Genomic DNA, 11,990 nt, shown 5'->3' on the forward strand with positions numbered 1-11,990 from the left:
AGGCAGCAAGGCAGATTGATATGTTATAGAATTCAAAGATGCTTTCAGAGCCCTTCTTAAGGGTTGCAAGCTGGAATTGTGTTTGAATGACATGAGCTGAGGACTGGGCAGCGTATAAGGTTTGCAAGGTGGTCTAGACTTCTTGTGATATAGAACAATCTAAAACATGAGAGAGTATTGAATCTGTGAGAGAAGAATTTAGAGTTGAAATCACGAGTTGGTCTTGTAAGACCCAACGAGAATAATCGGGATTGGGCTGATCATTTATGGTGGGAGGAGGGCGGGGATAGTGCCATCAATGTAACCATACAACTGATGGCCTTTGAGGAAAGGAGTGATCTGTGCTTGCCATAGAAGGTAGTTGTTGATGGTGAGCTTGAGAGCAACGAAATTGGAGGCAGATGTGGCTATAGAGGTGTTGAGGGGAAGAAAGTGATGATGTTTTTGAGTTTTGATTGTTGGAATCCATTTTCTATTGAGGAGGAGGAAGGAGCATAGGCTTTTACGGGCTCTAAGATACCATATTGAAGAGAAGAATAAAAATGCAGAGCATGTACTTAAGGAAAGGTCTGAAAGACCTATTTTTGTTGAAAATAATTTACAAGTATACGAAAGCTACTTTTACAATAGTCCAGTGGACTTATTTATACAAGCTACTCAAAATAAAGATGAATTTCATTTGTATAGAATTTCATTGTAATTTCATAACTAATTTTGGGACCACCAGTATCAATTCTGTTAGTGCAGAGGGCGTCCAGATGCTTATAGAATTCCGTTGCAAGATTCATTTTGAGGTGATGAGTCAACTGCCTTAATAAGGGAGGACATAATATTAAGACAAAAAAAAAAAAAACATTTTCATATCGTTAGAGTTTATGAAAGAAGAGCATCTCAAAGAGATCTTTCCCCATAAATTTGATCTTCACTATAAATCAAAGTGCAAAAAATAAAGATGGGATAAACTCATCATCGATGCTTAGAAAATAGAAAACCACAGAAACGATCATAGGTCCGGACGTGAAAAACAAAAAATCTCCTCACAAGACAACTACTCATATGAGGAAAAAAAAAAAAAAACAAGCGAAAGACGAAGATCAAATAATGTGCCACGAGTATTTTCTTCAACCTAGGACATGAATTAAGTCATACGAGGTTTGGAAAAAAAGCACATAGCAAGCTATAGAAAGAGTGTGTTCTCGACTTTGCAAATCAGTTTAAAATTTCAGAGGAAACAGAGAAGAAATAGTGAAAGTCAATCAAGAAGACAGACTAGTTTGAATATTGAGAATACTGTATTTTTAAAATATTTCACTATTATTTATTAGTTTATTATTATTTTACTTATTTTTCACTACTATTCAAATCATATCATCTTATCTCACTATCCAGACGAAAGCTTATTAAATAAAAATGGTAGCATTCCATTTATTGAAAATTGGATAAAAGAGATTTTACCAATTGGAGGAAAATTCATATTCGGATTCGAAACTAAGATTTAATACATGTTAAATCATTTGAATATAATTTAAAAGAGATTGAGCAACTATCCTTAAAATTTAATGGTCTGTCTATACTAAAGAAATAACTTGTATAAGTTCTAAATAGATAAATCTTATGTAAATTCTTGTAAAAAAGTATACCCCAACTAAAAAAAGTAGAAAAAATTATTTTTTATTAGTGAGATTTACTTTTTTATAAAAGATTTATATGAAACTTGTCTATTTTAAACTTATATCTAATATTACTTATACTTGAACTTGTGTGTATTTGCAATGACAACCCAACAATGATCTCCTTAAGTGGACCTTAACGTGAGTCGCATTGTTATTGGTATACTTAATGCTATGTTCACACAATTTTCCTCTGTCACATGATAATTTAACACTTCACAATAGTCTTTTCATATTAATGGTAAATGTCATCGTCCTCCCTCTCACATTTAGGTTACATTTAAATGTTAAGTTGAATTAAGTTAAATTGAATTTTTTATAAATAGTAGTGAGTTGAGAGGATGAAATGAGTTATATAAAACCCATCTAAGATAAATTTAAATGTATTTAAATGTTAAGATAATTTTAGATATAGAAAAGTTGTAAAACATATGGTTCCACCAATCAACAAACTGTTCAGCTGACAAAGGCCACATCCTGACTTCTTCAGTTGGTTTCAAAGCCGGCACAGCACCCTTTAGAACATTGCTGTAAAATTGGTGTGAGAGAGATGGAAACAAGGCCACTTCTTTAATTATGCTTATTAGTTGTGGATCCCATGAAGTTTAAAATTGAATTGCACTCAGTGAAGGTTAAAACGTTTGTTTGGATGTTGCATGAAGTCTAAAAATGAATTGTATTTAGATGCTTCCAACATCCAAACGGGCCCGCATGTTATGTTAGGTTGACAAACATGCTTCAATTCATTTCAAATTAATTATTAATGAGATTTACGACTTTTTTAATTTTTCATAAAAAAAGTTAACATCATCTTAACTTATTTCATACATTCAAATACATCTCAATAAGATCTACAAAATACTATTTACCAATCACATCAACATCCAAGCATTCAGGATGTCTTATCTATGTTTGTATTTTTCACGTAAAATGACTAGCAACATGTCAAGATAAAGTCTTCGTTGGATTATGTAAATTCAACATAAAATACATATGAGTTAAAGTGATTTTCAGTATTTAACATGCACTGTATATATATATATATATATATATATATATATATATATAAAGTGATTTTCAGTATTTAACATGCACTATATATATATATATATATACACACCTTTTTTTTATTATTCTTTCTTTCTTTTTCCTTATTTTCATCTCTCGCATTTATAATTTTATTTGAATAAAAAGAAACATACTCGTAATAAAAACCTTAGAAAACATGAAAAAGAAGAAACAAATTCATAAAAAAAGTGGTTTTGGTTAGTTGGGATATTGATATCACTTTCGCAATAGAGAGATCTTGCAATTACGTTAATATATAAAAATATTAAAAAATTTAATACTATTAAAAGTTTAACGGTAGTTAGAGAAAATATTTCAAATGAATAAAAAAAAAAAGAAAAGAAATAATATTTAAATAATATAGAAAAATAATGAATAAGGTATATTGTAAGACTGGTTAACTAAAATAATAAAAGTGGGTTTTAGTTATTTAGATGAAATAATACGCTATCGAAACAAGGCGACCAACGTGCAAGGATTGGCAACCAATACATAAGGTACGTGCTAAGAAGCATGGCTCCCTGGCTTGTTCGTTGTTACCTTGCTCTCCTCGGTTTATTAGCCATATGCCCTTTTGAGCTCAAACTATAATCGGGCTTGGCCCAATTTTCAATAGATCTACATAATGAAAAATCTTGGAGAAATATTTTTTTAGTAATTTTATAAAAATAAATTTTTAAATTGAAATAATTTGATGTGGTATTTTCAATTGTAAAAATTATTTTTATTATAAATAGATCTAATATATCACATAAAATCATGTCAGTTTGTGAATTTATTTTAATGAAATCTTTTTGTAGTTGTAGCACTTCTCAAAATTATATATACTACTCTCTTATCTAAATTTTATTAGGAAAATACTAATATGCCACATGAGTTTACCCCCTCATTTTGACATCTCATATATTTAATTTTTTTTAAATTTTTTTGTTTAATGGTTAAAGAAGTGACTTTTAGTATGTTGGTATATTTTTTTATTTTTTAAAAATATTTAAAGATATTTAAAAAACATGAAAAAATAAAAATAAAATAAAATGTGAAATTTATACTAGTGGGCAGCTGGCACACTAGCATCACTCTTTTAATTATACTGCGACAAGATGTTATTGTTTTTAACTTTTGAATTTTTATTTAAAAAAACAATGACTTAGGCCTCGTTTGCATTCAAAACCCACCTCGACTCATCACATCTCATCATTACAACTTTTTCAAATTTCCACACAAAATATAATAAACAATTCAACTTTTTCAAATTCTAAAATAACTTTTTCAAATTCTCACACAAAATATAATAAACAATTCAACTTTTATTTTACTATTCACAAATCATCTCAACCCATCTCAACTTATCTCTTAATCCAAACCACTCCTTAAGGATGATAAAATATTATATTTTATATAATACTATAACAATGAGATGAGAATTAGGTATAATTACATTACTACTAAATTATATAATGCAGAGCTTTACTTCTATCAATTGCATGTAAGAGCATTGGCAGTTAGTGTATGCATATGTAAATACAAATACATGTTTACATAATAAGTGTATATTTTTTACTGTATTGGATTAGCCATATGCAAATATTTAACTTACTATGAACATTATCATTGGATATTTACATGTACTATTCACCATTCCTCCTTTATTTTATTACTTTTTTGTGTATATTTGTGTATATTTACATATTACTATTCAGCCTTCATGCAATTGGTGTATATTTATAAATTTTATATAGTGGGTTTTAATTACAAAACATATATTCAAAAAATTAATTTTAAGAAAAAAATTAATAATAATAAAAAATATATTTTATTATTATTTTAGCTTAAAGATACATAATTCAATGTGAAAATTTTTCTTGATGAAAAATGCTTGGGATCCCACAGGTAGCTCCTGCAGCCCTGCTGGATACCACTGAGTTTTTTTTTAATTAATAATTAAGTAAGTATTTTTTAATAATATTGTGATTTTTTTTTAAAATATTTAAAAATGTTAAAAAAAATACATCTAAAAAAATAAAAAATAAAAACACAAAATCAACCAGCGAATGGCAAAAATAATCTTCAAACCATGTGATTTTGCATTTATACGAGACACCAATGCGAATGCTCTTAGCAGAACTCGTGGTACGTGAGAGCCGAGGGTTATCTGTCAACGAGAGCTTAGTGCATGGAGGTCGTGGACAAATATAATCCACAAATATCCCCAAATTCCAGTCACTCGTTCAATACCAAAATTCCATAGCCTATACTAAACCTCCTCTCCAAGTTAAGATCTCTCTATATATACGAAGACAAAATAGACCATGAACAATCTAGAAAAAAAAAAATCCCTTTTAAAAGGAACCAAAAGTAGCAGCCCCATCTCCAGCAAATCTTTGAATTCGACCCAACTTCTTGAAGATGGGTATGGTATTTGGAAGGATCTGCGTCGAAACCCCGAAATACGAAGTGATTCAATCTTCAGCCGCTTACGAAATTCGTAAATATGTACCGTCCGTGATAGCTGAAATCACGTATGATCCATCACAATTTAAGGGCAACAAAGATGGTGGCTTTACCGTATTGGCCAACTACATTGGCGCTCTAGGAAACCCACAAAACACAAGGCCCGAAAAAATTGCAATGACCACACCAGTAATAACAAAGAACCCAGAAAAGATAGCCATGACAACCCCGGTCGTGACCAAGACCAGTGGCGCCGGAGAAGAGGAGCTCAAGAACATGGTGACTATGCAGTTTTTGTTGCCAGCAAAGTATCGGAAGGCAGAGGAGGCACCAAGGCCGGTGGATGAACGGGTGGTTATAAGAGAGGAGGGGGAGAGGAAGTATGGGGTGGTGAAGTTTGGGGGAGTGGCAACTGAGGAGGTGGTGAAGGGGAAGGTAGAGAAGCTGAAGCAGAGCTTGGAGGAAGATGGGTATAAGGTAATTGGGCAGTTCTTGTTGGCAAGGTATAACCCACCTTGGACTTTGCCTCCATTCAGGACCAACGAGGTTATGGTCCCAGTTGAGTGAAGTTTGCAGCCTAAACTAAATTATATGTATGATATGCTTTTCTCTTCCGTTCAGGTTTAGATGTAAACTAAATGATATGATATGATATGCTTCTGTTTACCTTGACTATCCTGTTGCAACCAAAGCTCCATTTTATTCCATTTTTCATTTGAATCATACCTGATCAGTATAGATTGGGTTCAGCGAAGTTCCACTGAGCATTATTTTCATTCCTTTATTGATTTGAATCCCCAACTTGAAAGGGGTCTTTAACTTCTAGTATACCATTTTAGTATTTGTCAGATAATGAGTTCATGCACCTATTTGCCCCACAAAAATCCCATGACAGCATTGGTAGCGTATGGTGTTAAGTAATTCAAAAGAAAGAACCAAAGATATTTGAAACAAATTTCTCTATTCAGTACAAGTCATGAGCTTTCACCTAATATAGTTGGCAATGACTTCACTCACTCTGTGTTGCAGCCTCTGATCAACAAATTGAACAGACACCACTTAATTTACAACGAGTATAGATAGATATGAGATCCGTAACGAAACCTATACATCAACCTTACCCACTAAAGAGCTTCACAACAATAGTGATGATATTCAAAATCATGAGGGGTAGTCTCAAGAACTGGCATGCATGTATTAGCCCTATGATCTGCCCTTTAATCGAATTTCTCCCACCTCCTGCAATCCCAGCCAAGGTCCATCCTCTTCGAGCAAGGAACCGATCCTCGTTCAGTATTGCCATCGCGTTTGCAAAGAGCAGAAAGGCTTCGAGCAAAGTCCAGAAACCCATTTCCTGCATGCATGATGAAGCATTCAAGATTTCAGTTTCAGGATAAAAACAGTCCCAAGTTAACATCCAAGTGGAGTGGAGTATTTGTGGAAACTTTTGAGTCATACATTATGCAGCATAGCACAAGCATGTACGGAGTTGCCCAAATCTTGTGGAAGTTCAAGTGCTTCCGATTGAATGCTTAAAGTATCATACAGCACTTCAAATGCATTTGATTGAAATGGTAAAAGCATCATCCTTTAACCACAAATACTACATACTCCCCCCCAAACTTTTCTTTTCTGGGGATTTCTTGAGAATTCTACAAGACAAGGTAGGCTTTTTGCACTTTGCCCCAATGCAAAATAATCTAAACATTAACGACATCACATACTCTCCACACCCCCCCCCCCCCCCCCCCCCCCCCCCATTTGTCTCCAAATTGCTCTCACAAGTCGTTTTAGCCCTCAACTCAACAATTAAAAAAACCCAATTTTTTTTCCTCGAAAGAGCCGGCTAATTCTACCTTGAAAAACCTCACTTCGATACTAAACTAGCACATCAATCCCTACGATCAGTACCAAATAAAAGCCAGAACGATAGCAGAATAATCTAAAATCCCCATCAATATGGGAAACTTTTTAAAACAAACATACCGGTGCTTATCAAAGCAGAAATCACGAACATATTCAGCTAAATGGTTAAAAGAAATCAAACAAAAACCCATAAATAAATATAATTATATCTTGGTTACTGTTACTCTACGTACAAAATGATCTCAAGTCTCACCTCCGAAGCAAAAACTGACTCAGTGAATGAAGACAACGCTTCCCTGCAAAAGGCTCGACCCAACTCCCTTAGACTGAATTCCAGAACAAAAAACAGATGGAAGAGAGAGACCAAGGAGCAGAGAATTCCGAATATGACGCTTCTAGAAAGTTTTCAATTTTTATTGGTCCACGTTATCAGAATTATGTCCTTTTATATCCAACGTTTTGAGATGTGCTGCAGAGAGCACTCTGAACGTTTTGAGATGGGTGAACGGTAAACCGGATCCGATTGAATTAAACCGGTGGGTTTGATCCAATCCGATATCCATTTTATTTTATTTTTTTATAAAATTGGTCCAAATTGATTCGGTTTCGATTTTTTTTTTTTTGTAACCCCGAATCAAATCGGATCGGATTGGATGAGACCGTTTCATATATATATTTTTTAATTTTTTATATTATATATCATTTTTATATATAATTATATATAAAATAATTTTATATTATATGATAAATTACTAATTAATATAATATTAAATTTTAAAATCATATATAAATAACTATATGTTATCACTATAATATATTGTATTAATAGTTATACTAATATTATATTATAATATATTATATATTATCACTATAATATATTATGAATATATATTATTATATAATATATCATATAATTATATATTATATTATATATATTATATAATATATCAAAAAATCGAAAGTATCGATTTAGGAGTTTAACCGATGTGGTATCAATTTAAAAAATATATATATATGAAAAATGATAAGGTTACTACCCTCTTAGAGCATCCTCATTAGCTTGGCCAAAATTGAAGGATGGCTAAAATTTAGATAATTTGTGTCAAAAAGATCTCACATTGGATTGGGCATCTCTAAAACAATTTGGATTTCAACTACAGTACTTCACCAAATATAACTAACTACAATTGATTCATCAAATATTAAAATATTAATTTCTCACTCCAAACAAACAAATTAAATTAATTAGAATATAATTAACATTTAACATTTAGAGTATAATTATTATTAACATTTAATAATATTTTTTTAATATTAGTTTAATTAGAATATAATTATTATTAAATTTTAATAATATTTTTTTAATATTAATTTAATTAGAATATAATTATTATTAACATTTAATTGGTAGAACTACAAAATGTGATAAAAATAAATTTAATTAATTAGTTATTAAAATAATAATATTTTATTATTATATAGAGAGTAAATAGATAATCCAATGTGGATATTAAATTTAAATAGAATAGGAAAATATAAATTCATATGATATTAGCTAAAATTTGAAGATACATTTGATTAATCTAATGAGAATACTCTACTACCTATTTATTATTTTTTTTATATTTAATTTTTTTAAACTTTTTTATTTTACTTAATAGTTAAAGAAGTGACTATTAATAAAATTATATATTTTTTAATTTTTTATTAATGATTATGGATGTTAAAAAATATTTTTTAAAAAATTTAAATATATATAAATAATAAATAAATAGTAATAAAATAGTAACCCTGTCATCCCTATTCAATTGTAAAACACATCCAAAATCCGACCTAACCAAATCAATTACACACTTGTTGCTGCTATAACCAAGAGATTATGGCCGTTGGATACAAAAAGCACCCTCGCAAACCGACCCGAATTTTTGGGCAAGTCGAGATAGCCTCTTAGATCGAAGATGGCTGCGTTTCTACTCCTTCCTCCTTCTCCTTCACTTTCCTTCCTTCGCTACTATCCTCCACTCTTCCTAAACCCTAAGAATTCGAGAGGCGACAGAGGCTCAGAGCGGAAGCTCAAGCTTCCATTTCGCAGCTTATTTAGAGCTTCCATTGACGGCGACACCAATGGTACTCTCGAATCGCCGAGACCTGCTCGCAGAGGCAGAAAGAAGGGGCCCACTTCGTCTTCTTCTTCTTCAGATACTTCTTCGCCGAAGAAAACAAAGCGTTCGAGAAAAACCCAATCCGAGAACGGCACAGTTGAAACCAACGAAGAAAAGGAAACAGACCCGGTTCCAGATTTAGAAGATTACGACGATGGCATCGATTTTCCTTACGACGACCCACCCTTGATCTGCTGCTTCGGCGCCGTAAGGAAAGAGTTTGTACCCACCGTCCGGGTTTCCGACAACCAGATGCACCCGGACATCTACTCCCAGTGGAAAATGCTCCAGTGGGACCCGCCGGAGTTCGTAAGAGCTCCTGGGGGAGCCCCTTCGAACGTGGCGATATCGCACGTGAGGCTGGGCGGGCGAGCCGCGTTCATGGGGAAAGTTGGAAAGGATAATTTTGGGGACGAGTTGGTGTTGATGATGAATATGGAGAAGGTGCAGACGCGGGCTGTTAAGTTCGATACGAGTGCTAAGACGGCGTGCACGTACGTGAAAATAAAGTTTGAGGATGGGAAGATGAGAACCGAGACGGTGAAAGAGGCGGCCGAAGATTTCCTTCTTAGCTCTGAGCTGAACCTTGCTGTGCTCAAAGAGGTCAGTAACACAGAAAATTGGTGCTTTACGTTGTTGGGTTAACAATTACTTGCAGTCTATAGCATTTTTCTCTAGTCATTTAGAGGAGAAATACGTGCTACTCATTCATTTAGGTTACTGTTGGAGTTTGAATTGAGAGGTGAAACAACAAATTGAAGTGATTTGAATAACATGAATAAGTCCAACATGCTGCATTAAAGCTACTCCGAGTGTTTATTTCAGTTTGCCGTTATTCAAAGTTAATGGCATTAAGGTAGATAGCTAGACCCATTTACCAGTAAACCCTGAGATGTTTGGTTCTTACAAATCATATATTTCTGCTGCAACAGATATAATTGAGAGATATCATCAAATTGGAAAGTACTTGGCATGTAAAGAAAACTATTCAAATGAATGAAAATTGTCTCATTCATTCAGGTTGCTGTTGGAGTTTGAATTGTGAGGTGAAACAACAAATTGAAGTGATTTGAATAACATGATTAAGTCCAACATGCTGCATTAAAGTCCCCGTTTTGGCTACTCAAAAGTGTTTATTTCAGTTTGCCGTTATTCGAAGTTAATGGCATTCAGGCAGAAAGATAGACCCATTTACCAGTAAACCCTGAGATGTTTGGTTCTTAAAAATCATATATTTATGCTGCAACAGATATAATTGACCGCTATCATGAAATTGGAAAGTACCTAGCATGTGAAGAAAACTATTCAAATTAATGCACTGTCTCTGAAAATTGTAGCAATCACTGAATGTTGAATGATTTTCTCATCTCTTCTGTTTCAGGCTAGGATATTCCATTTCAATTCGGAAGTTCTGGCATCCATTTCAATGCAATCGACCCTTATTAAAGCGATCACATTGTCCAAAAAGTTTGGAGGTCTAATATTTTTCGATTTGAATTTGCCCTTGCCTTTGTGGAGATCGCGTGATGAGACATGGGAAATAATCAAGAAAGCCTGGAATAAAGCAAATATTATTGAGGTCTCAAGGCAGGAGCTGGAATTTCTTCTAGACGAAGATTATTATGAGAGGAAAAGAAATTACAAGCCTGAATACTACGCTGAAAATTTTGAGCAAACCAAGAACCGGCGAGATTATTACCATTATACTCGTGAGGAAATCTCTCCTCTGTGGCACGATGGTCTTAAACTTTTATTTGTAACCGATGGAACTCTTCGGATTCATTACTATGCCTCTTCATTTGATGGTGTGGTGGTTGGAACAGAAGATGTGCTCATCACCCCATTCACATGTGATCGGACTGGTTCAGGTGACGCAGTTGTGGCAGGGATTATGAGAAAGTTGACCACGCACCCTGAGATGTTTGAAAATCAGGATGTTTTGGAGAGGCAGCTTCGTTTTGCAATTGCTGCAGGAATCATATCACAATGGACTATTGGTGCGGTGAGAGGTTTTCCTACAGAAAGTGCAACTCAAAACTTGAAAGAACAGGTTTACGTACCTTCATTGTGGTAGAGCATAACGGGTTTGATCTTCTTTAACGAGGCAGAGTTGATCCCAATGCGTGATGATTCTTAATTTCTAAGGGGTTTATTACATATGCTATCCGGAGATTTGAGAACTTTGTCTCTGATGAAGCTGAGGGAGAATTTTAAGGAACAGATTGCGTGAAATGTGTTCACCGATCAAGTTTATTGGATTCCCAGTGATCTTGAATTTGCCGTTGATTGTGCGGAAACAGAGATTTTGTAGTCTGTATCTCCACCATCTCTCTCATGTTGAGCATCTAAAGAATGTGTTTTTAGGATAATCCTCTGTGGTTGCACCATTTTTTTCTAAAAGAAATGTTTGATCTACAAAAAAATTATTAAATGGAAGCAACCCCTTGGTCTTGTTGTTTCCATTTTACCAGGATTGTTGAACCAGCCAGTCTTCTGCCTAAATGTCTCACAAGTACTATTCGCAGTGCCTCTCATTTTGAACTAAATGTCTCACAGCCAATCGAAATTACACCTATTCTTATTCTGAGTGGCAATTCTTCAATGAAAAAATAGCCAGCTTTTGGCTTCTCGCTGCCAGCCTGAACTACTGAATTTGGTTTTCACTTCCAGATTGGGTTTCTGTCACTAATGTCATTGGGATGAGACCATCATCTTATTGTAACCGAACGAATGAAGAAAATTTCTTTTATAAAGATATCTGACAGGAATATGC

General features: G+C 33.5%; 3 protein-coding genes and 1 non-coding gene across 4 annotated transcripts; 2 read left to right on the forward strand and 2 right to left on the reverse strand.

Annotated features, from left to right (window-relative positions):
- Nucleotides 1–884: 884 nt before the first annotated feature.
- Nucleotides 885–979, reverse strand: LOC121266627. Its single transcript, XR_005940849.1, has one exon. It is a non-coding gene; the product is annotated as a small nucleolar RNA snoR26 (small nucleolar RNA).
- A 4,053-nt stretch (nt 980–5,032) lies between these two features.
- LOC121264452 lies at nt 5,033–5,861 on the forward strand. The gene has a single exon (XM_041167620.1). It carries the CDS (start codon nt 5,145–5,147, stop codon nt 5,754–5,756), a length of 612 nt encoding a protein of 203 aa, XP_041023554.1. The 5' UTR covers nt 5,033–5,144; the 3' UTR covers nt 5,757–5,861.
- Nucleotides 5,862–6,131: 270 nt separating this feature from the next.
- LOC121264453 (immediate early response 3-interacting protein 1-like) lies at nt 6,132–7,460 on the reverse strand. The gene is made up of 2 exons (XM_041167621.1): nt 7,309–7,460; nt 6,132–6,543 (listed from the first exon to the last, which is right to left on the reverse strand). The coding sequence occupies exon 2, from the start codon at nt 6,538–6,540 to the stop codon at nt 6,307–6,309; it is 234 nt and encodes a 77-aa protein (XP_041023555.1). The 5' UTR covers nt 6,541–6,543; nt 7,309–7,460; the 3' UTR covers nt 6,132–6,306.
- Nucleotides 7,461–8,934: 1,474 nt separating this feature from the next.
- Nucleotides 8,935–11,669, forward strand: LOC121264454 (fructokinase-like 1, chloroplastic). The gene is made up of 2 exons (XM_041167622.1): nt 8,935–9,820; nt 10,599–11,669. Exons 1-2 carry the CDS (start codon nt 9,014–9,016, stop codon nt 11,289–11,291), a joined length of 1,500 nt encoding a protein of 499 aa, XP_041023556.1. The 5' UTR covers nt 8,935–9,013; the 3' UTR covers nt 11,292–11,669.
- The last annotated feature ends 321 nt before the right edge of the window (nt 11,670–11,990 follow it).

The sequence above is a fragment of the Juglans microcarpa x Juglans regia genome, chromosome 5D (genome assembly GCF_004785595.1).
Source record: "Juglans microcarpa x Juglans regia isolate MS1-56 chromosome 5D, Jm3101_v1.0, whole genome shotgun sequence".
NCBI classification, from domain to species: Eukaryota; Viridiplantae; Streptophyta; class Magnoliopsida; order Fagales; family Juglandaceae; genus Juglans; species Juglans microcarpa x Juglans regia.

Bases quoted from the DNA above. Each gene is read 5' to 3' on its own strand.
- LOC121264452 (XM_041167620.1), top strand. From the start codon at position 5,145: ATGGGTATGGTATTTGGAAGGATCTGCGTCGAAACCCCGAAATACGAA.
- LOC121264453 (XM_041167621.1), bottom strand. From the start codon at position 6,540: ATGGGTTTCTGGACTTTGCTCGAAGCCTTTCTGCTCTTTGCAAACGCG.
- LOC121264454 (XM_041167622.1), top strand. From the start codon at position 9,014: ATGGCTGCGTTTCTACTCCTTCCTCCTTCTCCTTCACTTTCCTTCCTT. The intron at 9,821-10,598 runs GTCAGTAACACA...CTTCTGTTTCAG, and splicing joins ACCTTGCTGTGCTCAAAGAG to GCTAGGATATTCCATTTCAA.